The sequence below is a fragment of the Cavia porcellus genome, unplaced genomic scaffold (genome assembly GCF_034190915.1).
Source record: "Cavia porcellus strain 051 isolate PalLab524CR breed Dunkin Hartley unplaced genomic scaffold, mCavPor4.1 scaffold_5, whole genome shotgun sequence".
Classification (NCBI taxonomy): Eukaryota; Metazoa; Chordata; class Mammalia; order Rodentia; family Caviidae; genus Cavia; species Cavia porcellus.
In genome coordinates this window covers 15,468,294-15,494,832 of record NW_026947488.1, presented here as the reverse complement: position 1 = coordinate 15,494,832, position 26,539 = coordinate 15,468,294, and the positions used below count along the sequence as shown (strand labels likewise).

Here is a 26,539-nt window from a genome sequence, read left to right as displayed (position 1 = left end):
AGCATCAGAGCCAAAGGGCCCATTTTATGGATAAGGAAACTGAGGCTTAGAGAAGTCAGGTCAGCTAAGGACAAAAACTGAGACTCAAATTAGGACTGCTTGACACCCACTCCAGACTTCTTCCTGCCAAAGTATAAACATTTCAAAGTGTTTTCACATTCGTGGCCTCTTTCATTATACACTGCATGACGTTGGCAGGGTGAGTACCCACAGCTGACTGAGGAAGAAACCGAAGCACAGACAGGGGAAGCAGCTTGTGGAAAGTCACAGAGCTGGCTGGAAACCTAGTCAGGTCCCTGGCTCTCTGTCCCCTGCTTTTGGCTCCCTGGTCTACACCCACAGAGCAGCACACTGAGCTCCTGCGGCCCGGGGTGGCCTATGCCTGCACGGAGCCCTAAGAGGAGTTTGAAACCCATGGGCAGTAGGGGAAGGAGAAGGAGCTTGGAAGCCAGGCCTTCCTCCTCTGGCTGGGATGGAGTCCGAGAGCAGGGCCTGAGGAAGTCGAGGGGCCAGGGGGGGCACCCCTAATGGCTTGTGACAGTTGCTGTTTCTGCCCCACTGAGCCGTTCACACCAATCTGTCAGGACCCGGAGCTGCAGGCCTGGACTCAGGTCAGCACAGTGCAGCAGGCGCCATGGCTGAGGAGGTGCTGTGGACCAGGCACTGGGCTAGGCACAGGGTGATGGAGATGGTCAGGAGCCAGTTTGCACGGGGGCCACAGGCTGGTGGGGCAGACAGAACCCATCTACGAAGAAGGCTGCGAAGCCTTGGCTGCTGCTGAATGCTGGGCTGGGGTCGGGGCAGCAGGACAACACAGTGGGTTTGTGTATCACGTATGTTACGCAGTGCACACAGCCCTCCCAGGTGCCGGGTTCTGTCACCTTCCCTACTCCTAAGTCAGGTGGCTGATGTGAGCCCTGTTTGACAGAAAGGCACAGAAGTTAGAGGACTTGCTCAAGGTCACGGCCAAGAGGTGGCAGAGACGGAAATTAACCCGACTGTTTGACATCAGGGCAGTGACTGGGGGTGGTGGCTGGCGTGAGATTCTTAGAATCTGAATCTCCTTCCCACTGGCTGTGTATCCTTGAGCAAGTCTGTTTTCTCAAGCCTCAGTTTCCTCACTGATAAAGTACGAGTATTAAGAACATTTCCCTCAATGCAAGTTAAGTGTGCATTTAAAATGCTCATGAGAGCCCAGTGTGGGGCTGTACCCTCCAATCTCAGCACTTACGAAGCTGAGGCAGGAGGATTCCCACAACTTTGAGGCCAGCTTGAGCTACATTATGAGTTCCAGGCCACCCTGAACCACACAGTGAGATTCTGTCTACCCCCTGTTACTATGCTACTTAAAAAGTGTTAAAACAAATTGGCCCAGCAGATAATGCCGGTCTGGGTGGAGGGACTGTCTGGAGAGGGTGGCATTTGAGCTGGGTGAGGCAGGATTAAGTGCAGTAGGCAGGGGTGTGTTGGGGTGGTGATGTAAGTCCTCAGGCAGGGCAGCCGGGAGGGAAGGAGGCCTGAGGCTGGTTCTTACCTGCACCCGCCCCCAGTCTATTCGGCGCCTGATGGAGGCAGAGAAGGTGAAGGGCTTCTGTCAGGTGGTGATCTCCTCCAACCTGCGAGACGGCGTGTCCCACCTGATCCAGTCCGGAGGCCTCGGCGGGCTGCAGCACAACACCGTGCTTGTTGGCTGGCCCCGTAACTGGCGGCAGAAGGAGGATCACCAGACCTGGAGGAACTTCATCGGTAATGCCGCGGTTTGCACGCAGAGGAGGGTGGTGGCAGGCTTCGTCGGGCCTCATGGTTTTCCCTGGGAGAGAACACACAAGGGCCGGACTTGCTCACAGCTGGCCTTGTGCCAGCCACTGTGTGAGGTGCTGGGGACTGAGCTGTGAGTGGGACACTCATGGCTCTTCATGGCTCAAAGCACCTGGACGGTACAGAGGGCAAGACAGAGGGAAGCGTCAGAGCCTGGAAACCATGGTGGCTGGGTCTCCAGCTCCACTCTGTCCCTCCGATCCATGTGACTGTGGCCACGTGACTCCCAATCTCTGAGCATCAGACTCCTTGGGAATAGCCAGGAATAGAAATATAAAAACTAACATTTATAGAATGTGTTCTGTGTACCTGACAAGCTCAGTCTTTGTCTGTTTCTTTCATCAGTCCTATGAGGGCTGCTACTGTTATCTTCATTTTACTGGTGCGAGCCAGAGGCGCAGAGAGATTAAGCAGGTCACACAGGTCACACAGCTAGGAAGCTAAGTTTGAACCAGCCCGGAGGTCGCACTGTTAACTCCAACTGATTCCACCTCCTGTGAGGACTCTGCAAAGCCATGCAGGATGGATTTGTAATGAACAGAAAGACCAAATGATGTTATTGCCATTTGACAGGTGGGAAAACTAAGGTCCAGTGAGGTTGAGGGTCTTTCTCAGATCCAAACAACATATGCTGTATGAGGCCCAGGCTCAGAAAGATGCTAGTTTTTTGACCCAAGGCCAAGTCCAGGAGGGGTGCGGTGGGTAGGGTGCTAGGTCCCAGGGGCCTTTGGGAGCTCTGCTGGGCATCGCAGAGACCAGAATCACCTTTCCCCTTTTGGTCCACTCCTTGGTCTCTCCAGAACTGGTCCGGGAAACTACAGCTGGACACCTGGCCCTGCTGGTCACCAAGAACGTTGCCATGTTTCCCGGGAATCCTGAGCGCTTCTCCGAGGGCAGCATTGACGTCTGGTGGATCGTGCACGACGGAGGCATGCTCATGCTGCTGCCCTTCCTGCTGCGGCACCACAAGGTGAGCGCCTGTACGCGAGCGCAGGCCTCCGTGTGTGCGCATGCGTGTGCTCATGAGCACACCTAAGGGCACGCCCCTGCGTCCTGGCCAAGGTCAGCCTTCACATCTGCCCTCGTGAGCTCCTGGGACGGGGATCTAGTCACTTCCGGTGTTCCAGGGTGTTAGGAATTGATTGTGTCTGCTTACAGGGAGATTGTTCTAAAGGTAAGCAATGCTTTCCTGGGGGGAACCTTAGACTTAAGCAAGGGAGGCCTGGCAGCGAGTGATCCTTGAGGTAAAGGATGTCAGATCTGCGTGTGTGTGTGAGGAGTGGGTGGGACCGGCGAGTGGACCTGAGCCTCTGGCCACGCGTCTTCTGGCTGCACAGGGGTTGGACGTTCTTGGATCCGCTTCACTCTTTGCAGGTCTGGCGCAAGTGCAAGATGCGAATCTTCACTGTGGCTCAGATGGACGACAACAGCATTCAGATGAAGAAGGACCTGACTACATTTCTGTATCACTTGCGGATCACCGCGGAGGTGGAGGTGGTGGAGATGGTGAGTCTGCAGAAGCCCCTCTGAAGTTCCGGAGTCCCCCGCACCTGCCATTCTTTCCTCTTGGTGCCAGCACACATAATGGCAACCCCAATACCCACCCACAGACGATGCTGTATCCCACCCCCCACCCACCTCTCGGCTTCTCACATCCAAGAGGTCATTTATCCACCCATTTGTCTCAGAAGAATGGACATGTCTAGTAGTACTCCTTCTATGCCAGGCACTGTTCATCTATAGTAATTCTCTCAATAACAAATAGGATAGATATAATTTCCAGAATTTCCATCTTACAGATTAGAATATTAGGGCCAGGGATTTAGCTCAGCAGCTCAAGCACTTGTTCGGTTAAGTATGAGGTCATGAGTTAGATGCCCCGTACCAAAAAAAAAAAAAAAAAAAAAAAAATTTCCAAGTGCAGATTAGAATGTTGAGGGTAAGTAATTTACCTCTTATCATACAGTAAGTGGTGGACCAGAATTCAAACCCAGGCAGGCTGGCTTTGGAGTCTGTGTGTAGTGGTTACACTCTGCAACCTCTTGCCCATTCACCTCTCCAAATGACTCATCCACCTACCCATCCCCTCTGTGTACTCTCTAAGCTACCCCTGTATTCACTGATGTATCCATTCTCGCACCTCTCCATTCATCCCTTTGTTCTTTTTCTTACTTCTTCACTCACAAGGTAATTAATTCATACATGCACCCATTAGTTCATCCATTCACATGCCTGGTCCCATCCTGGGTTAAGCAGAATGAGCTGCCTGCTGTCCCAGGTCATTTCCCTCTGTTCCATCTTTGTCTCCTGGAACAATTGGTGAAGTTAGGGCATGGGATAGGGACACCCTAGGCTGGCAAGCGGAAAAGGGTCTGCCCCTCACCCCTTGGCCTTGCACCTGAGCTCAGAGCTCCTGCTTTCCTCCCCTGCCTGCCAACAGCACGAGAGTGACATCTCAGCTTACACTTACGAGAAGACACTGGTGATGGAGCAGCGCTCCCAGATCCTCAAACAGATGCATTTGACCAAGAACGAGCGCGAGCGGGAGGTGAGGTCACCTCAGTGGGATTCTCAGAGCCTTAAGCTGCTGCCAGCTCTAGGTCTGCTCAGATCTAGGACGGGCCAGGTCTGGGATTGGCACCGCTGCCTTCGCCTCAGTCACCCCTATTCCCCCCACCAACTTCCAGCCCTGGGCTCCTCAGCAGTTGGGGTGCACACTGCTGTTGTACCTGCCCAGGTCCCCAGCCAACTCAGCATGTGGGGTAGATCCCCCGTTCTTTGTGAGATTTCTGGGAGAATAGTGGATGCTAAATATGCAAGGATGACAATTTCTGAGGGGTGTGGGCTGTCAGTGTGGGAGACAAGTGTTCATGGAATAGGCTTTCAGAAAGTGGGTAACAGATGGCTATTTAGAGATCTGGCTGATGAGTAGGAGTTAGGGGCAAACTTCCCAGGGTGTGGTTGATGGATTCTCGGGGGTAATGATGATGGGCCCCCATATGGTATAGATGTAAGATCTCTGTGTGGAACACTGGTCCTCTAGAGTATGGATGAAAGATCCACACCAGGGAGTGGAGTTCTTGGAGAAATGAGTGATGATCCCTCAGGGCTGAACACAGAATAGCTCCTGGAGATGGGCGCTAGGTCATTTGGGGTACAGGTGGCAGATCCGATAGGGAATGGTGATAGAATCATGGCTTATGAGTTTCCCAGGAGTGGTAATATATTTCTCAGAATGTGGTTGATGGGAAATTAGGGAAATGGATGGTGGGTGCCTCTCTGAGCTGGGAAGGATGGATCACACAAGGATGGGGGTGTCACCCAGGGGGTGTGATAGTAACTATGAGACATGCCGTGTGCACTGACTGCCCAGAACTGATGTGGACCAGGGAACTAGGCCAGGGCCTGGCTGTTCCAGGTGCTAACCCTGTGGTTGTCAGGTGGCAGGGAAGGGGAGGTGGGCAGATGAATGGTACAGCAGCTATTTGATCCTGAAACACTGTACCTTTTTAACAACGGGTACATTTCCAGAGAGTGCACAGCCTGGCTGAACATGGGCTGTGTGATAGCTCTTGGCAGGGTTGGGTGGTGACTCCCAGCACAGCAGGCAACCTGTGTCATTCCTTAGATGACTCCCAGAAACCTGTGTCGTTCCTTAGATCCAGAGTATCACAGATGAGTCTCGAGGCTCGATCAGGAGAAAGAACCCAGCCAACACTCGGCTCCGCCTCAACGTCCCAGAAGAGACAGCTGGTGATGGCGAGGAGAAACCAGAGGAGGAGGTGTGCAGCTGGGGTGGTTTGGTTCCAGCCAATGAGAAGAGAACATTTGGCCACCCAAGGAGTCACCAGGTCACCCTTCGTTCATCTCTCAGGTGCAGCTGATCCATGACCAGAGTGCTCCCAGCTGCCCCAGCAGCTCACCATCCCCAGGGGAAGAACCTGGGGAGGGCGAGACAGACCCCGAGAAGGTGCATCTGACCTGGACCAAGGACAAGTCGGCAGCAGAAAAGAATAAGGGGCCCAGTCCCGTCTCCTCAGAGGGCATCAAGGACTTCTTCAGCATGAAGCCGTATGGGCCTGGGGCCTGGGCCTGGGGCTTGGGCGGGGCTGGGCTGGCAAGCCAGGAAGATCTCATTCACCATAGCAGAAAGAATGCGAGGGAGGGGTCCTGGCCTGGCAGGTGCTGTCTTTGGTCTTTTCCTGGAGGATGCAGGGGCTGGGCCTGATTGCTAAGCCCGGGACTCCTGGGTTCTGGCTGAAGGTGTGGGCCCGGGAGAGGAGGGACCCTGTCTGCCCTGGGAAGATGGTGGTGATTTACAACTCAGTCTCTTCCTTTTCCTGACCCTTCTCTCTTTCTTTCTCCCTTTGCTTCTGTTGTTTTTCCTGAAGGGAGTGGGAGAACTTGTAAGTGCTTCTGCATTTTTTCATCTTTTCTCCTAGGTTGGCCAGGGTCTCTACTCACCTCACTCTTTCGTGCCCCCCCCCCCCCCCGCCCATGGCCCTGACCTCCCGGGTGTGGAATAGCCCACTTTGCAGAGGTCAGAGGGTTTGCTGGTTCCTGGTTTGCGAGGACCAGGCTCCAACAGCCTCGTTCTGGCTGTAAGGGCGGCTGAATCCGGCTCTCGCTACCCCAGCCTCACGCGCTCGCTTGTCTCCCCGCCTCCCTCCGGCAGGAACCAGTCCAACGTGCGGCGCATGCACACGGCCGTGCGGCTGAACGAGGTCATCGTGAATAAATCCCGGGACGCCAAACTTGTTTTGCTCAACATGCCCGGGCCTCCCCGCAACCGCAATGGTGACGAAAACTGTATCCTGGATGCACGGTTGGGGGAAGGGGGAGGTGGACTTCAGGGGACCTGGGTCGAGGCTTTGGGATGAAAAAGGCTGAGCCGGTCCTGCGGCAGCATCAGCACTCCGAATAGGGACGCGGGCGCGAGCCCCAGTTACGTCGGGAGGGAAGGGGCGCGGACTTTCGCCTTGACTGGCGCTCAGACATGGAGTTCCTGGAGGTCCTCACGGAGCACCTGGACAGGGTGATGCTGGTCCGCGGCGGCGGCCGCGAAGTCATCACCATCTACTCCTGAGGGCCAGGACCTGCCCACCCGGGCCCGAGCGCGCCCGGCCCGCGGCCCCGGAGACCCCGCCGCGCCCCCCGCCGCTGTCACCGTTTACATACAGACCCTGTGCCCGAACCCTGGCCCCTTCCCCCGCTGCCTGAAGCTGGAGGCCACGCCCGTCGGGGGTGACTCGCAGAGGCCGCCAGGAGTGCGGAGCCCAAGCGCCGGGCGCCCGCCGTCCCGCGGGTCCATGGCTGCGGTGGCGCTGCCTGCCGTTTTTCTAAATCCGGCCTTGTCCCGCCGGAGGAGACGCTGCAATAAACGCCGGGAGCAGGCGTGAAGAGGAGGGGAGCCGGGCCCGAGGACCCCCAGGTAGCCCACGAGGCCCTTCCCCCGTCCCTCCTCGGCCCTCGCCCTGCGTCCCTCTGCGCTGCTGCCCGTCCCGGCCACGGCCGGGAGGGCGCGGGGCGAAGATCGCGCCCGCGGCCCCGCAGCCCTTCTCGCCGAGCCGCGGGGTGCGGCTGAGCCTATACATAGTGTACAGGAGACATCGCGTGTATTTTTAACGTCCCATACTTACGTGACTAGAAGCGCAACGGACTTCTCGCCACAGCCGAGCTCTCCCGCTGGGGGGCCCGGAGAGCGGAGCCCTCGAGAAGCTGGGTTTTCCTGAAGTCCAAGAGTCCGAGAGCCAAAGTGCTTCAGGCCCAGGCGGGGGCGCGGTCCCGGCCCCTCGACACCCCCTCCCCGCTCGTCTCGGCGCTCTTCCCGCGCACCCTTGGCCTCCCTCCCTTCCCTCCAGTTCGTATCAGAGACAGGTGAGACAAGTGTCCAGCTTTTCCTGGCTTTGCCTCTCAGCGGATATGAGTTTCCACTGCGGCTGCAGAGACGCGCACAACCTCTGCTCGTCGGCTCTTATGCAAGTTGGGGCCAGGATAGGGGAGGGGCGCTCCTTAAGGGGAGAAACCCAGAGAGGTCCGCGCCCCACCGAGGAAGCCCCGCCCCGGTGCCTTCGCTGGGGAGCAGGCAGCTCTCCTCAGTTGGTTTGTCGCCTATCCCATGCCCCCTATCCCATGGCTCCTCGCCAAAGACTGAATCTTGGAGCTGGAGGGCCCCCCTCCCCAGCGTTCCCTCCCTGGGACAGGTGAGGAAGAAGGGGCAATTCTGGTTCAGGGGCCAGACCCACCGGGAGGCCCTAGCACCGCCCCTGAAGTTCCCTCCCCTGGTCACTCCGCAACTTGCGGCCTTGGCTTCGGAGACCAGCTGCCTACCCGGAGCTCTGAGGCCAGGTCCCGCTGCTAGGCAGCGGCCTCTAGCTTGTCTCCCAGGCATCGTGGCCCGGGGGAGGGCTGGAGTTACAAGCACTTTGTTCTCAGCGCCTCTCTGCCCTCCTCTAGCTAGAACCCAAGGCCTCCAGCTTTCCCCAACTCCAGTCTTCGGCGCTTCCGCTCCACTAGCCTGGTCGGAGGTGCCCCCTGCCCCTTAGAAAAGGCGTTTGGCAGGGTCCCTTCCCCCAGGGCACGTTTCTAACGCGGGGCAGGGGCACGACGCAGGCACTGCATGCTCATTTCCAGCGTCCTCTGGGATTGGGTACAGTACCTCCAGCCCCAGGGCCCTGACCTTGCACCTAGTTAGACCTCCTGCCCACATCACAGAACTGGGCCACTGGGTACACCTGACCTCATCAACTCCTTTCCTTTGAGCTCAAGGCAGAGATGCAGCTGGTGCCATCTACGCGGGTCAGGGGTGGCCAGGGGCAGGTCTGGAGATCTGCAGGTTAGGCCAAGGACTCTGAGGTTTGATCAGGGGACGGGCCTGATTTTTTTCAGGTAATAGCAAAGTAGAAGACACCAGCCCCCTGCACCCTTCCAAAGACCTCAGAGAACCATGGGTCTTCCCTGCTGGGGACTTAGCTGTTCTGGGCTGGAGTGGTGCACTGGCAGAAGGGGAAAGGGGCTGCACCAACACCAATTAGGGAACCAAAGCTGCACTATCTGGGCCCAGACTGTCTGGTTGGCAAGAGCAAAGTTTCCGTTGATGATACAAACATCCCACAACAAAAACCCAAGTTTTCTGTGCTACATGTGCAATATTTGTTATGAATGTCATGTCATTCATCAAATTATCTTTATAATCACTGTAGCTGTTTCACGTCCATTCAAGTGACTTTTATTCTGAGTGCAATATTTCAATAGCCTTGTAGTGATAACTAGTGTTGCTTTTGTTTTAGATGATCTCTGTGCAGGGCAATGCAATGAAGTTGAAAACTCTTGTAAATAGGAAAGGTTGCAAACCAAATCAAGAGTATTTATTACTATTATTACTATTATTAGGCCTGCCTTTAATTTTCAGTGTTTCAGTATTCCGCATCCTGCCTCAGTATTGATCTTGTGTTCTTTGTGCCAATATGAAAAGGAGAGGGTTGGTTCTTTCCTTTATTGTTGAATGCTCCCATTTAATGCTTTAAGGCTTTTACTGTATTTTTTAGACTCCCGTCTGCACAAAATGCAATAAAAATAATTTTATTATACCCTTCAAAGCCTGAGGTGTGCTGTTTGGATACTCTGGGGGGCCCTCCAGGAGGAACCCAGAATCTCAGTCAGAAGCATTAAACTTTGCTGACAGAAAAGCGGAGCGGATGCCTCCGGTCCAGTTTGTGTGCAGACAGCACTGCCCCGAGACCAGCTCCTGAGACTGGGAAGCACTTCCTGGGTGTCAGGCTGCACTCACATCCCCTGCGAGCCTGTCAGCCTTTCCTAGGGGAAACTCAGCCCTGCGGACACTCTGCACTCACCCACAGGAAGCTTATGCCACTCACCCAAGTTTATTAAAGGCTCTCTAATCTCTAAGGCTTTTTTCAGATTTGTACTTAGATTCTGCCAACCACCCACACAATGGATGGAACAAAGGGTAACAACTGAGACCAAAAAAAAAAAAAAAAAGAAAGAAAGAAAAGAAACCCCCTCCCCAATCAGCCAGAAGAGGCCTTTATGATGGTTCCTCCATTTCTAGAACAAGAGGACACACCTGCTGACACACTGTGGTCTGAAAGAAGTAGGGTGCACTGTAACCAGCCAGCAGGCTTTCACTGCTTTCATACTGGGGACTGAACCTGGGCCTATGACCAAGGAACCTCCTCAGTCCATTTTTTATTTTGACACAGGGTCCAGCAAGTTGCCCAGGCAGGCTTGAACTTGTGCTCTTCCTGCCAGACTACGGAGGTTATGGGGGTGCATTACCATGCCTGGCTAATGCTTCTCCCTAGGTCAGCTACACAAGATAGGCTTCAGAGTGTGAGGCCTGATCCCCAGCTGAGGACAAGAAAGGGCCGGCTCTGGTTCTCAAGGCAGGGATCCCTATGATCCTTGGAAAGTGTCCTGCAAACAGGAGTTGCACATATTCATAGCTAAGAAGATGAACACAGTTCTGACTTTTTCATTTTAATTAAAAAGTAACCATTTTGTTTTAACAACACAAGAGTTCCAAAGAGGGGAAAAACCCAATATATAACACAAACAGCTCAGAACATAAACTGCTGCCATTTGGGGACCTTCAGTTTTCAAACCACTGTTTGCTCAGCCATGGCAGGGACTCAGCTGAAGTTACTGCTCTCCCTCGTGCCTTGCCAGAGGCCCCTTTTGATTTGATCCACGGGGCTCTGACACACACAGTCCCTAGGGAGAGGGCAGATTCCTTTGGCTCCATTCAAAGCAGCAGCCAGAAGCCCTCCAACAATCTTACTCTGGCTCCAAAGTTATGAACACCCACTCTCGAGAACACGTTCAGCTATCAAAAGTCTGACATCAAATATTCCCTACTTCCTGCTGCTCAAAAAACAGAACAAGAATCTAGATGAAAACAAAAGCCTGGGATTTTGAGTCAAAAATTCAAGCCATTGAAAAAATGGGTGTCCATGGTCAAGAGCCTAGGGCTGCTTTCTCAAGAGCAGCCTCCCTAAGTGCTGCTCGCTAGAGGGAGGTGCTGACAGTGTTATGAGGGGAGAGTGGTGGCGCCCAGATTCACAGTTTGTTTCTAACTGCTGGTGACTGGAGCTGTTCAGTCTCCTGGAGATCTTCCAATGAAACGGAAGAAGAAAAAAAAAAACTCCAACAAACTACCCCCTGATGCAGGCAAGAGTTCCTCTCTCTGTGGCCACCATGGTCATTCTTCACCAACCCATCAAAGCTGATCTGCATCCTTGAGCAGAGACCCATGCTCATGGGAAGGGGACATGGTGACACTGCCTGCCATACTCAGCCGCTCCTCTACTGAACTAGTCAGGAGCTCAAGCTCTGGTAGATGTGCGTGAACGGGAAAAGGTAGGCCCACAATGAACACAGGTGGTACCTACTTACATGTAAAATGCCATTCAAACTCAGCCAACTGGGATATGGCTTCTTTCTTTTCTCCCCCAAATCCAGCAGAGGGACCAGAGAAACCTCATCAAATATAAACTGAGCCCAGACATGTATAACTGCCTGAGCAACCCAAGAGATATTTTCTACCAAAAAAGAAAACAAGACTCCCCCAAATGCAGTATAAACTGATTCTGTAAGGAACAAGCAATACAGCCTTGGGCAAGGAGGAGAGCAGGTGGTAGAAACTTATGATATTTGATGTAGACCTGGAGAGCGCAAAGAACATCCTCCAAACAACTCTATTTAGAATGAAGTGGAAGGAGGCCAGGGATGAGGGCACTGGGAACAGTTGAATGAGTTAGCCTCAGTAATGCCTCTGGTAAGATCCCATTGGGGCCTGGGGCCGTCCTACTTGTGCTGTGGTTTGGCTAACCAGGTGGGAGAGAGCAGGGCCACTCTGGATGAGGGTGTCCAGAGCCTTCTGCACACTTGGATTGTCAAAGTTAATACCTGTGGAAGACACGGGCCTTTGGGTAGCCATGTTGCTAGCAGGTGTTAGGCAAGTGGAAGGCTGGCCAAAGAGCCCTTGGGAAGGAGCCCCAGGCCTGGGGCCCAGGTTCCGAGCAGATCCTGCCTGTCCCAAAATATTTGGAGGCTGATTGCCAGAGGCCTGTGATCTTTGCTGAGGCTGGCTGTTTGCTGCTGTGGAAAAATTCTGGTTCTGGGTGCTTCCAGCAGCAACTGAGGGTGATGCAGAGCTGCTGTTGGCCACGACAGTGCCACTGTTGAAGAGGCTAAGGATTTTGGCCTGAAGCTCTTGCTGGGAGGTGGGGGGTGCGGCTGGAGCGGATGTAGCAGAAGGGAGCACTTGGCCACTCTGGAGCGGTTGGGAGCTTGGCTGTGTCTTCAGTGAAGTACCCGAGGTCGCCCCGAGTGGTTGGCGGGAAATCGGGCCTGGAAGACAGAAGCCAGAGGCATCTGGTTCAGAGTACCCCCAAGGGCAGAAGGCCTAGTAGGCCAGGGAAGCACAACAATCACTGAATCACATCAATCTCACAGTACACTGACAACAACATTAACTTCCCAAAGGGGCCACTGTATGGTGTGTGCTGTTTATAGAAAACAGCCTGAGTCCCAAGAGAACTGCTAAACAAAAGGTGCATGTGTGTGTGCACCCATCTTGGCCAGCAGGAAGCCAGCAACACTAGACAACACTAGACCCACTAACACAGTTCAAGCATTAGAAGTCAGTACTTGAATTGAAAGTTATCATTATCATTAATTACAGTATGGATGGCCCACGGGAGAACCCAAGATACGGGCTCATTTCCCTTACCCACCCCAACGAGCCCTGGGCCTGCCACCCTCCCAACAGAGGCTGGGGATTAGAGAAATGCAGAGTCAGAACTTCACCTCGGCCCTGCCACGTAGCTCACCAGGCAGAGAGTCGGTGCTGCTCCTCATCAGCCGCTCCTTTCGCTCTCGAAGGTAGTTGATGATCTTGTCTGTCTCTTCGGCGGTGAGATACCTGTTATCTGCCAGCAGGTTGATGAGGCTCTGTATGGCTGGAGGGTGACCCCCACGCACTCCTTCCTCGGGGCCTCCTCGCTCTCTTTCCTGTAGGATGGCTTCATCAGCCATCTTGGCCGCCTGTCGGGCAATCTCCTCACGTTCCTTCTCCCGGCACTCGTTCTTGTAACGCTCATAATTTCTGGCCACCAGCACCATGGCATCTGCCTGGGGCATGTTGCGATGCTCTGGAGGAGGAAATGACATGAGTTATTTTCTCCCATGGCAGACTTGAGTGCCCGCCTGCTGTATTCTACCAAGCCTTTTCTAACCTCAAACCAGCAAGAAAACAATTTTGGTGACAAAAAGCCTTAAGATTGGGAATGGGGAGAGGCAGGATGGGAGATAAGAGGCGAATGAGTATGTTTGGTGGGGAACACGTACATTGTATAGAGCTATTTATTTGGGGGAATTCCTAGATCACAGGCTTGTAGTAAAAACCAAAGAAACATGACAGCCTCCCACAGATTCAAAGAGAGTACGTGGGGAATAACCACGGGAGGCAAGCCCAGCAGCCTCTAGACCAGCAGCAGGAGGCCAAGCAGCCCTCTGTAAAGCCTGACTCTCTCCTGTGCTCATCAGGACAGAGCTGGCTTACTGATTTTGAATTTATTAGTTCAAAAGCCATGGATTAAGAACAAACCATGACCCTAAATAATCTGTATTCACTGGTAGGCAACAGGGTCTTACAGGGTGATAAGAAGAATTCTCAGAATTTTATATAAATGTCTTCACATATGTTGCAGACTGTTCTTCAGAGGCAAATAATTCACTGGCGATCCTTACATATGCTGACTATGGGTGTCAGAAGGCAGGTCATCAGCTAGTTGAGTCTCAACACTCAGGGCTCAAAACTCTAAAAGCTATTTCAGATTAAAAAAAAAAAAAGCTATTTAAAGGAACATAGCTTGGCCCTCTAGAGGGTTTGAACTTCCTATTTTCATAGTCCATCTGCTTGCTTCTCAGCACACTGATGAACAGCATCCTAAATGCCTGTGATATTATCTGTTCCCCATTTAGGTAGCTGAGTAAAAGCAACCATACTATGGTAGTCAGTGCAGTATGTGCTAACGGTCTGCTGGACAGAGCTAGATCTCACTACTGAGATGAGGTGTGTATTTCATTCCAACTCTCTCATCAGTGACTTTGTACTGGCAGATTGAAAGGAGACACTGTGGGACTATGTATGTAATCAAGAATCTGCACATGCTAATCCCTACCCCCACCTCCACAACTAGTTGCTATCTGCCAGCACTTACTGTGTACACCTAATGAGTATATAGCAGGTGCAGAATTGTATACTAAGAGAATATAAACACAAATAAATGACTATGCAAATCTCCAGTGCACTAAACCTAGAAGGGCTCTACCATATTTGACCTGAGATGCATGAGACATCTGCGCAGAACCCACTTCTTATGGTAAGGCATAGAAGAATATGCTACTGACTATCGCTGAGGCTGTGGTCTACTTGGGTCATCATACCTTGTGGAGTTCCAAACATGATGTTGACTGTACAGGAACGGTGAATCTGGTGTTGCTGGGTGATGACAATAGCAAAAGGAGACCCTCCTCTGCTAACATCCTCCAAGGCTTGTGACAGTGACACCTCTGTGTTGAGGAAGATCAAATCCACAACCATGCCTAGGTCCCGGACCTTCCGACCCACAGATTCAGCATAATCTCTGTAAGAACAAGTAGGATTCAGCTGAGCACCCCCAGATCAAGCCTCAGTGAGCACACTACTGTGCCTCAGCCAGCTGTGTGCTCCTACAGAGAACTCAGAATCTAGCCCACCTTAGTGCCATTAGGCTCCAAGAATCTAGAGCCATTCCCTCCTTTTACACTGGCTTTTCTAGAATGACCGTGACTTGCCTGAGGTCATTCAGGAAGTTACCAGTAGCACAGTATGTGACATCTTTCTCTTTTTTCTCCAGTTCAGTGGTCCTTAATACTATTCTGTTGCCTAAGACTTGTGGCATTTATGTCTTTGGGGAGGCTGCATTACACAGTGGGAAAAGTAAAGGCTTTGATACTAGAAAAATGGGTTTGGATCCTAGCCCCAACATCTGACTGCCAAGTTGTGAAGCTTTTTAAGCAGATCTACTTACTTCTTTTTTTTTTTTTTTTTTTTTTTTTTGTCTTTTTCATTTTTATCGGTACCGGGGATCGAACTCACGACTGCCTGTTTGCAAGGCAGGTGCTTATGCCGCTGAGCTAAATCCCCAGCCCCTGATCTACTTACTTCTTACCAACATCCATTTATTTTATTAGTTTTTTTTTTTTAACTGATAAGAGTAATCATAGGGCTTAGTTCCTACAAATGTGGTTCAGGTCCTATGTCACTGCCTGGACTTTCCCTCCAATCCAAATTAGATTCCTGACACTCTTCTCACAGGACTCATCACCTACATAGTTATTTTGCTCATCATTTCAACTAGGTTGTGAGATCTATAAGAGAAAGGGCTTATTAGAGGTGCAGTACTTAGTATCTATCATACCCACAGAGAACTTGCTCAATGAATAAACATGTAATATGGTCACTGTAAAGATTAAAATGTAAGCTATTAAAAAAGCCATCTACAGGTAAAGTACTGTCCATCTCCGAACAAGACAGCTTAGACTCTGTGAACTCTGCCTGCTGCTTGGTGTCTCAACACCTATTTCCCTAGTCCCTGTCTTGAAATTAGCTCTTTAACCCCAAACTGCTAGAAAACAACATGAAGTTACTTACTAACTACCTGGGGAAAGTGAAAACAGCTACTTCCAAGCCTTCAGGCTGTTACTCTCCCTTGTGCTTCTGTGCTCTGCCTCTTCAAGCACAAATGTAAAGGGGTAGGAGAGAACAGTGCTATGAACTCCGGCTGAATATGGTCATCTAACAGTTCTGCAAGGCCAGGACCCTTCACAAAGCAGTCTTGGTTTCTGGCTGACAAGTGCAGAGACGTGTGCCTCTCAAAGCACTAGGCATTCAGGGCTGTCTGCTTTGCTTGACTAGCATCTATCCCCTTTTCTACTTTCAGGCTACACAGCTGCACAGAGCTAATCACATCCCTATACCTTTCTAGCTCTAGGGCTGGGCACATTTTACAGTTCTGGCAATTAGAATGTTCTAGCATTACTGGTCAAAGGATCAAGGCCAGGAAAGTGAGCCAGGTCAGAAAATACTTTAGGGTATTAAGTGGAAGTATGGGGAAAGATAAGCTCTCTTTCCAGTGGGCTTACCAAGGAGATGCATTTAGGGTCAGTGTCATCTGTCTTTTTAAGGAGAAAATCTGTATGAATGTGAGGACAACATCGAAGAAAACAGTGCTGAGAAACCAACAGAGACCATACGTTGATGGCAAGTCTGAACCTGGATGTGACTATGTCTCAGCTCTCAGGGAAGCTAAATGAGAATTTCTCTTTGTGGCTTACGCCAGTGTGACAGGTTTTTTGATCACCTACCTATACTTATAGCAATATCAGAATACACAGTCACACTGGAGGCTTGACTTCCAGAGAGGTGCTAGGTCAGCCAGAACCTTCATTTCCTGCTCTGCAGAGGCCTGAAGATGGCTGAAGAGGCCTAGGGGAATGTATAATGCCCCTGTCCACAGACATCCCCATCTTCTCTGAGGAACCCTGCCTAAATTCAGATGTTATGGGTGAGCCAATTCAAATTACTGACATAGGGACAACTCATTGTTTTGACTTCCTTCTTTGGAAAATTCTCCTCTAGGTCTATAGCCCTATTAGTTGGGATCAAGGGGATCTTTAGGCAGATTCTTTAATCCTGCTCTGATATGTCACTATGAAGGCCAAATGTTTAACCATGAGTTTCTAATTATCCCACAGCATCCTGCTCCCTTGCTGGGAGAGCTTTACTAGCAAAATTTGGGGGCAATTCCTGAATTCTGGCTAAGGCCAAAATAGATTTTACCTGTTGGGAACATACCGGGTCTCCCTGAACAAATGAGCCAATAAATGGATCCTGCTGCTTGGTATAATGGAATACCTGGTAGGGCAGATTCTGCTATGCCAATAGTATCAGACTAAAAGATTCCAGCTGATGTCCTAACTAAAAACAGTATCCAATCAAGAAGGCGAGTAAAGACCTCCAGCCTCTCTTGACAAGTTTCTCAAATGTGGTCTTCTCAAGCCTGACCAGTCCCCTCACAAGACTCCCCTTTTCCCTGTGGTAAAGCCCTCAGGAGAACACATGGTGATACCAGACCTCTGCCTCATTAATGAGGCTGTCATTCCAATCCATTTGCAGATTCATACATAATTCTCTCCTAAAATTTCAGAGAGTGCAATTGGTTCTCAGTCTTAAGATTTAAAAGATGCATTTTTCTCTATCCCCTCTACATCCAGACTCCCAATTTGTTTGTCTTTGAATAGAAAAATCCCTTTCCAACAGAAAAACAGCAATATATTTAGTTCTCCCACAGGGGTTTTGATCCAGGCCTCACCTTTTTGATCAGGATTTTTGCCCTACCTGCTGCAGTAAAGGTGGCAGATACAGATAACTCGATTCACCTTTCTAGACTAAAGTTAGTCCCATCTGAACTATGTGAAGAACAAGGTCACCCAAAGGAGAAAGCTTCCCTGTGAGCCACTGAAGACTTGAATCTTCTCTTCAAAAGGAAAACTCCAGTGCTGCTACAGGAAGCGTGGAAATCTGACCTGCCCTTCATATTTAGGCTAATAGGTCACTAACTTGTTTCCTGACAGGTTTTCCTTTCTTCAACCTAGTCAGTCAGCCACAGGACCCCAAGGCAGGTAAAAAGCACACAATTCCCAATAGATAGGGTTTACAGTCCCTTCCAGATTAAAGAAGATACAGAAGACAGAGACCTCCACTTCCTCAGCACCCCATAAAGAACTGAGATAGGAGATCAGGGTGTGGCAAAGCTGGCTGGGGAAGCAGATGTGACCTGGTAAGATACATGTGTTCTGATATAAAATACCACAACAGTTGGAACAGTTGCCAAAGCCTGCATGTGAACCCCTCAGGAGAACCTGAATGTATGCAACAGGATGGCTTAGACCTATGTCAGCTTGAGGCATGAGATTCCAGCACTGCCTCTCAGGACTCATATGCAGACGTTCTTGTGGGTTGCCCGGAGATTTGGACTGCATAAAAGACACAGCTACCAAGAACTTGCTATTGTGACTTTCTGCACAGCAGCCCACCCAGTTTCTTCCGGTATCCTTTTCTTTCTTTTTCTCCTTTTACTTGGCCCAAGCTCACTCTACAGAGCCAGTTTCTCCCTTACTCTCCACACTTTTACTTTCTTGAATAAACTTGGCCACTGCCTAAAAAACAACAAAAAGAACACTCAGCCCCAACCAAGGCTTGGGGCCTGTTTAGGTTAGGGAGATGTCGCACAGTCTCACTTTGTCTGTTTGTTGACCACAATCACAGAACAATCCACAGGTCTTTCAGCTTCAAAGCGTCTCTGGATTTCCTCAAAATACTGACGATACAGCTCTTCTCTACGCCGTTCCTCACGCTTCAAACGCTCTGCAAAAGCCACCAGGGAAAACAGAAATAAGGGCTGCCTTATAAAAGCAAGCTCTAGAACTCTGAATCAATCCTCAAATCTACCCCTAAAATAACCATTATTATTATTTTTTACTATTATAAATCATCCAAGTGAAACATTTAAAGGGTACAGGTTAATCCTTTACCTGATACCCAGTACCAAACTGTCTTCTAGAAGGCTGATGATAATTTATACCTCTATAAAGATAGAACCTCCAGGGCTCATTCCTCTGCACCTTAGTCAACATTGGGTATTATTATTTTCTTAATAATGGACAGATGATACTTCATTATTGGTCTAATTTGGAAACTTTTTTTGAAAAAAAAAATCAGGTAGGAAGGTTTTATATTATCTACTTGATCTTAGAAAAAGTCAAGACATTATTGCTAGGTATGAAACAATTAGAAAAATCTTTAAACATATACTGAGAGTCAGATGTGGTGCACATGCCTATAATTTTAGCACTTGGAAGCCTGAGGCAGGAGGATCACCGTAAGTTGATCACATTATGATTTCAAGGCCAGCTTGGACTACATAGAGATCCTGTCTCAAAAACACAAAAACAAAAAACCAAACAAACGAACAAGATGTACTGAGAAAAAAATCAGGCTTTAAAGTAAACTGTTTGTCTTTACCTAAAAAAGAGATGCCAGCTGGGAATGGTGGCAAACATCTATTATCCTAGCACTCGGGAGGCTGAGGCAGGAAGATCACTGTGAGTTTGAGGCCAGCCGGGGCTACAAAGTGAGTTCAAGGTGAGCCTGAACTGCAGAGTGAAACTCTGTCTCAAAAAGATACCCCCCCCACAAACATACACACACACACACTCTCTCTCTCTCTCTCTCTCTCTCTCTCTCTCTCTCTCTCTCTCTCTCTTTCTCTCTCTCTCTTCCGCAATGAGCCAGGCATAGTGGCTCAGGCTTCTAATCCCAGCACTCAGGAGGTTGAGGTGGGAGGATCGTTGAAAGTTTGAGACCAGCCTGGGCTACAAAGTGAGCTCAAGGCCAGCCTAAACTGCACAGCAAGACCCTGTTTCAAAAAGACCAAAAAAAAAAAAAAAACAAAAAAACAAAAAACCAACCAACCAAACAAAAAAACCCTCAACAAAACAAAACACCACTTAGTGTCTTCAGCTTCAATCTTTTCTTGTTGGAATTTCATATTTCTTATTGGATGACTAAACCAGATGATGATGCTCATTTGTACTTTAAAAACATTTTCAAGGGCTGAGGATTTGGCTCAGCAGTGTAAGCACCTGCCAGGCAAGTGCCAGGTCATGAGTTCAATCCCTGGTACCAAAAAAACAAAACAAAAACAAAAAAACAAAAAACCAAAAACCCCAACCATTTTCAAGCTCACTGTTCTCTAAACGTTAGTGGCCTTGTATTTTTTTTTTTTTTTGTAAGCTGCTTGGATAAGTCATTAGCTCCTTTTCAATGGAAGCATTAGGTACAGTTGTCCTTTTCTTTTTTTTTTTGCAGTAGGAGGGATGGAAACCTAGGGATCTTCTACCTTGAGCTACATCCTCAGCTCTTTAATTTTTGAGACGCTGCCCAGGCTGGCCTCCAACTTGCAATTCTCCTGTGTCAGTTTCTTGAGTAGCTATGATTATATGCATGTGCCACCATATACACCTCTTTTTTCTTTAAAAAAAAAAAATTTTTTTTTTGTCTTTTTATCAGTACCAGGGATCGAACTCACGACTGCCTACTTCCAAGGCAGGCGCTTATGCTGCTGAGCTAAATCCCCAGCCCCATTTTTCTTAAAATATTCTACCAGTGATAGGAATAGGCTGATTCTGCATTTTACCTTTTGCACGACTTTCTGGGCCATGAGGACCTCGCCCATCAAAGCTATCTCTGTAACGGTCAAAGTAAGAGTCATCCTTTCTCCTGCAATAGTCATCCATCCGCAGGTATCGGTCATAAGAGCCTTCTCTCCTGAAAAGGACATTTCCACAATGTTAAAACTCTGTTCTGTTCTTCAGAAAACATATGAAGAGAATTCTTTTGCTTGGGAGTGTACTTGTCACTCACAGCTTCTCATCTCTGACTGTCAGTTTGTCTTATGCAGCAAAAACCACATGGAGTGTGTGTGAACAGAGATGATGTATAGAAAGTCCTTGCCATATAGTACGTGTAAAATAACTACATTTCATTTCAGAAGCCAGTGAACAATTTCCAAAAAAACTTCATCACCTCAAACAGAAATTATACTCATGAAACAGTAACTTGCTATTCCCTCCTGGTATCTCTATTTTCTGTCTTTATGAATTTGCCTATTCCAGGTATTTCATATAAGCAGAATCATAAAATAAATATTATTTTTTATGTGTGGCTTATTTCACTTAGCATCATGCTTTCAAGGTCCATTAAGGTTTTAACATGTATCAAAATTACATTTAATTTTATGACTGAATAATATTAAATTATAACATTTTTTAACCCATTCCATTACTGATGGACATTGTTCTTACCTTTTCACATGTACAGAATGTTGCTATGCACGTTCACGTATAATTCTCTAAATGCTTTTCAATTCTTATGGGTATACACTCAGGAGTAGAACTGATGAGTCAGATAGTAATTTTATGTTTAACTTTCTAAGGAACTGCAAAACTGTTTTCCATATTGGTTATGTATCATTTTGCACTAGCAATGTAGAAGAGCTCCAAGTTTTCCATACCTTGTTAATACAACTTATTTTGTTTTTTAAAATAACCACACTTCTAGGTGTGATGTGGTATCTTATTGTGTATCTTATGAACACATTTGCGTTTCCCTGATGACTAACGAAGTTGAATATCTATTCATTTATTAACGGGTTATTAGTCTTCCTGAGTTTTTGCATTGCCAAGAAAATTTGTACTCCCATTATGTTTTTGTTTGGACACTGCTGTTTTTCATGGGGGAGGGAAGACTGATCCAGATTCATTTGCTTAGCATAGTTTAATCATTCACACTTTTGGCAAAATGCATTGAGCATCACATCTACTACTTGACATTGGATATACAAGGCTAATCAAATCACTGCCCTTATTGAACTCTCAATTAGTTTAGCATAAGAAAGGTTAGCAAAAAAGGAAGCAGGATGGCTAGGTACATACCTGTACATATGGTCTCGGGAGTCTCTTATGTCTCTGTATCTGTCATACATGGGGTCCCGGTGATCTCGAAAATCCCTAGAGTCTCTTAGGTCACGAAAGTCTCTAAGATCCCTTAGGTCTCGAGAATCTCGAATATTTCTGCTGTCTCTGTGATCCCGCATGTCTCTGCTGTCTCTGTGGTCCCGCAAGTCTCGGGGGTCTCGAATATCTCTGCTATCCCGGGCATCCCGACCATTTCTGCCATCCCTGGATTCTCTCCTTGGACTTCCTCGAATTGGAGATCGATCACGCCTTGTATCTCGACTGTCTCCAAAGCCATATGGATCCCTGTGGGAGGTAGCAAGAAGATTCTAAGACAAAGAAACTGAAAGTAGCCAACCTTCAGCTTTTTACAGGCGAAAGCCTCCAATTATTTTTCTCTAAAATTAACAGTGAGAACATGACTAAGATTTTAAGGACAATTAAATACAAGTCTAGAGGTTCTAGAATCTCAAGAGCTTAGGACATCATGACCAAAGTTCGGAATTGGGTAACAAAACACATCAGGCTTCAGGCAGTAATTCAGTATTCCTTGGGTATGCCAAACTATCACCTCAATTTCCACAAGTTTTCAACATCGCAATGTGTTTCTCTTAAAACATATTTTTTCCCATTAGACTTGTCTGAAACTTTACAAGGGGTAGAAAGTAATGGGAACACAGTAAAGATCAAGACTCAGGAAGCAAAAATGAGCAAAGAGCATAATTTCATATAGTAATCAAAGGAGCTATATTTAAAGTGCAGAAAACATCACTGAAGTATCTGGGAAGATAATCAAATTAAGTTAAAAAAAGGAAAACAAACATGATATACACAATAAAACATCAAGAACACTTTCTGTCTTGCAGAGCTATCTGAGTAGTTGTCCCTTTTAATCTAGGGATTTATGAATAATCTGAATAATCGGATTGATTTTGCTCAAGATTTTGCTTTCTCAGTAGTGGAATCACAGATATGCTTGATTTATACTGGCTAAACATTCTTTTCTTTTCCTTTTTTTTTTTTTTTTTTTTTGCTACTGGGGATCGAACTCATGACTGAATGCTTACAAGGCAGGTGCTTATGCTTCTGAGCTAAATCCCCAGGCTCCTGGCTCAAAGTTCTTACATGAGACATTGTGCCCCACTGGAAACTTATCTTTAACATATTTAAAATAAAAAAACTTCCTATTTTAATCCAATCAGTATCATTCTTTTTCATTTTTGTAAAAAACCACCTTTGTAGTTACCAAAGTTTAAGTTCTTGAATGTTAACTCTAATTCCTCTTCCCCAGCTCCATTAAGTCACTTGTCATACGCATTTTTCTTTCCATTCTCTCTAGATTTGTAAATTCTTATTTCTATACTGGCACCAGTAAGAATTCCCAAAAATCAAAACCAAATCAATCTTTTACATTTCAATTGATTCAACATGTAAATACTATCCTAAGATACCAATTTTCACTATTACCAGTCTAAGACTGGCTCTCATGCCCCCAGCATCCCTCTCTAATCAGGTCCTTTCTTATCATCTCTTCCCTGTTTCCTGGTTCAACCTCCTCAGCTCTATTTAAGCTACTCTCTTATGCCTTAATTCACATGACATCTCTGTCTCGGTATTTCTGCTCATACTGTTTCTCTGCTTGTCACCAAATCCTCACAGGCAAGTTCATGTATCACGTCATATAAGAAACCTTCCCAATCCTTCAGGAACTGCAGATCCTCTCCTCTTAACTCTCAGAGCACTATTACTTGTCTTGATACTTAGCTTTCTCATGTTTGACCTGTTTTAAGGGTCATATCCTCTATAAAACATATACTGAACTCCTGAACTTCCCCAACAGACCCCTCCTGTAGCCCCTTCCACCTTGGTAAATAGCATATCTATAGTGGTTCCACCCAGGAAACTGGATGTCACTCTTCCTTCACGGCCTCATCTACCCAAGTTCTGTTCATTCTATCCCTGAACCTGGTATTGTTTCTGCCCGCTTTATCTCCTCTTATAGTACTGAAGGCTACTCAATAACCACTGCATCGCTAAGCCATAGCAAGAACCTTGTAAAGTAACCTCTCCATTTCTGGTTGTGTGTATGTATGTTTAATTTTCTTTTCTTTTTTTTGGTACTGGGGATCAAACTCATGACCTTGTGCTTGCTAAGCAGGTGCTTAAGCCACTGAGCTAAATCCCCGGCCCATGTATGTTTTTCTTCATCCAGAAATATTACTCTAGAGCAGTGGTGGCCACCCGTGGCACGTGCCTGGCAGGATGTCTGTATCATTGAAAGCTCTAAAAAGTTCACCACTACTGCTCTAAGTAATCATTTATATAAAACCTTCACCTATTTCTCACAGTATTTAGAATTCAATCCACATACAAAATCTTTACCGTCTCAAGGTGAGAAATGTCCTGCATGATCTTAGCTGGCTCTTATTCTCTCCAGTCTTATTCCACTTTCTCCCTACTTCATTACTTCTTTGGCACACTGATCTTTTAACTGCGGCTAGCCCAGGCTTTTCATCATCTCTTCATGCTTGTTTCTAGGGCTCAGCATGGAAGTAGCTCTTATTCCCTGATTCTGTTAGTTTAAGTTTGTATCTTTTGCCCCTAATTCTCAGTCTGATTTTATAGTGCTGGGTACTGGACCTAAGACAGTGGTAGTGAACCTATGACACGTTTGCTGCAGTGGCTGTTTGTTAACATTAAAAGCTGTAAAAGGTTTGCCGTCACTGACCTAACGCCTCAAACGTGGTAAGCAGATGGTCCACCACTGAGCTACCTCATTTCCTCACGTTCATTCATTCATTTGGTTTTCTGAGACAGGGTCTCATTTTGTAGTCCAGGTTGGCCTTGAACTCATGATGATCCTCCTGACTCCAGACTCCTTAGTGCTGGGATCAGAAGTGTGGGCTACTGCCTCTGGCCTTCATGAACTCTTGAAGAACCCACTTTGTAGCCGAGGCTGGCCTTGAATTTACAGTGGATCCTCTTGCCTCAGTGTCCCAAGTGCTGGGATTACAGGCAGGTGCTGCCACATCCAGTCTCATGTATGGTTTTTACTTATGTTATTTATCACAAATTGACAGTACTTATTTAATATTTGTCTTAATAGGTTGCAAGTTCCACAAGGACAAGGACTATGTCAGTTTGATTCTGCATTGTAAATCCACTGTGTAAAATATCTGGCATGTAGCAGATGCTCTATAAATATGCTGAATGAGTCTTGCTTTCACACATACTTTTATTACTTCACTTATGTGATTAGAGTGATGTTACATAATAACAGTTCAGTGATGGACTACATATACAACAGTGGTCCTATACGATTATATTGGCTAGTGAAGTATCTTAGATGAATACACTTTATGATGTTCACAAAGCTGCCTAATAATGCATCTTAGGATATATCCTCTTTGTCATGCAACATGACTGACATATTTGTCTACATGGCTTCCTATCAACTTTTAAAAATTTTTTTTGACTTCTTGAGACAGGGTCTTACTATGCAGTTCAGGCTGACCTTAAGCTCAATTTGTAGCCCAGGATGGCCTCAAACTCGCAAGGATCCTCCTACTCCTGAGTGCTGGGATTATAGGCATTCACCACCATGCTTGGCTTCACATAATTAAAAAAAATTATTCCAAACAGCTCTGTTAAAGGCTTTATATTCTCAGACCATTAACACTGAGTTCAGTAAATGTTTAATGAGTTGAGTAACCCTACCAAACCGCCAGCCTTCTCAAAACAGGCACCATGTTTTGTTTATACTTTGGTCATTTACCTTGATTATATATACAGGTGTTAATCCTTATGCCATCAGCTTGGTAGAAAATAGCAAACCTCAATTCCATTTCATCCTCATGGACACAGTAAAAATAAATGTCAATTTTCCTTTTATGATAAAGCTTCCCTCCCCCATACACTTTTATTTTTTTTTAAAGGTTAAGAATCACACATTCCTGGACTCAAGTGATTTTCCTGCCTCATTCTCTTGAGTAGCTGGGACCACAGCCACACAGCACTGTCATATATTTCAAGGTTCACTAGTATTCTTGATTTGTGGGAGCAAATACATGGTAGATCAGGGAATTTCAATAAAGAGGTATTAGTTCTTGTCGGAAAAAGGTACAGATTAACCATGATTGTGTCAATTTTTTCTATCATGTCATACAATCCTCCTAACGTGTAATATTTGATGTGGTAAAAACGTGGGCAAACATTCAGGACCTATAAGAAACAACAACTGCAAAATACTTTTGGATTATTAATGATCAGTGAATAAAGCTGCATTGGGGAGCAGTCAAAAGTAGTTGTTAGAGATGGGAGTCAGATTTCAAGTATTTTTTAAAACAGGACTGAAATATCATGAACCTGACAGACCACAGACTACACACAAAGCCTTGGGCTGGTAGAAATGGGGTAGGGAATGCAGATAAGAACACCATGTCACAGTATATTATTCATAGCCTTAGGGCAATTACAAATGTCATATCTGGTTCTCATTTTGTGTCAGGGACTGAACCCAGAGCTTCATGCATGCTAAGCAAGCATTCTACCACTTAGCTACATTCCCAACCCCATGTCTCATTCTTCTGACTCTACTGAAAAATCTGACCTGTCAAAGTCAATCCTTCTAGGCTGACTATAATCCTCTTTTTAGCAAAGTCTGGGTCTGTGCTTCTAGTTTGAGTCAGCAAACCCTTCCTCTTCCTTATTAAAGAACCTAAATTCCATCTATGAGAAAACTATCTCTTCTCACTTGCCTTTGGATAAAAATGTAGAGGGATAACAGAACCAAAGGAGCAGTGGAAGCAGTGAGAGAAAAGATTAATTCTCCAAAATGAAAAGTAACGCATCTCTTTCCCCCCCTTTTTTTTTTCTTTAGAAGATGAACACTATGGTGTACTGCTCCTCTTCTGGAGACAGAAACAAAATAAAAAACCTTTTAAGGTCATTTTAAGAGCCAAACAAAGAACTCCTCCAAACAAAAGGTCTCCTATTGCTGGCTCCACCAGTTTTCTCAGAGCAGAATACAGTTAACAAATGGGTGGTACAGGGTACAAGATCTAGAATATCAAGAGGA

General features: G+C 47.3%; 2 protein-coding genes across 7 annotated transcripts in view; one reads left to right on the top strand and one right to left on the bottom strand.

Annotated features, from left to right (window-relative positions):
* Positions 1–9,416, top strand: part of Slc12a5 (solute carrier family 12 member 5) — a 36,048-nt gene extending 26,632 nt beyond the window's left edge. For 2 of the 3 annotated variants that reach the window (XM_003467701.5, XM_063248255.1), the window contains exons 18-26: positions 1,551–1,746; positions 2,619–2,788; positions 3,193–3,324; positions 4,259–4,366; positions 5,478–5,600; positions 5,693–5,889; positions 6,210–6,224; positions 6,494–6,627; positions 6,813–9,416. In XM_003467701.5, the coding sequence (XP_003467749.2) occupies positions 1,551–1,746; positions 2,619–2,788; positions 3,193–3,324; positions 4,259–4,366; positions 5,478–5,600; positions 5,693–5,889; positions 6,210–6,224; positions 6,494–6,627; positions 6,813–6,904 (1,167 nt within the window). In that variant the 3' untranslated portion in view covers positions 6,905–9,416. The remainder of the gene's footprint in view (positions 1–1,550; positions 1,747–2,618; positions 2,789–3,192; positions 3,325–4,258; positions 4,367–5,477; positions 5,601–5,692; positions 5,890–6,209; positions 6,225–6,493; positions 6,628–6,812) is intronic. The other variant, XM_063248254.1, reaches the window with a different exon arrangement.
* An 885-nt stretch (positions 9,417–10,301) lies between these two features.
* Ncoa5 (nuclear receptor coactivator 5) overlaps positions 10,302–26,539 on the bottom strand; it is a 33,796-nt gene continuing 17,558 nt past the window's right edge. For 2 of the 4 annotated variants that reach the window (XM_003467702.5, XM_063248256.1), the window contains 6 exons: positions 21,442–21,768; positions 20,145–20,275; positions 18,187–18,313; positions 14,290–14,489; positions 12,672–12,992; positions 10,302–12,189 (listed from right to left, as the gene is read on the bottom strand). In XM_003467702.5, the coding sequence (XP_003467750.1) occupies positions 11,600–12,189; positions 12,672–12,992; positions 14,290–14,489; positions 18,187–18,313; positions 20,145–20,275; positions 21,442–21,768 (1,696 nt within the window). In that variant the 3' untranslated portion in view covers positions 10,302–11,599. Of the gene's footprint in view, positions 12,190–12,648; positions 12,993–14,289; positions 14,490–18,186; positions 18,314–20,144; positions 20,276–21,441; positions 21,769–26,539 lie in introns of those variants that run through there. The other 2 variants (XM_063248257.1, XM_023564239.2) reach the window with 2 other exon arrangements.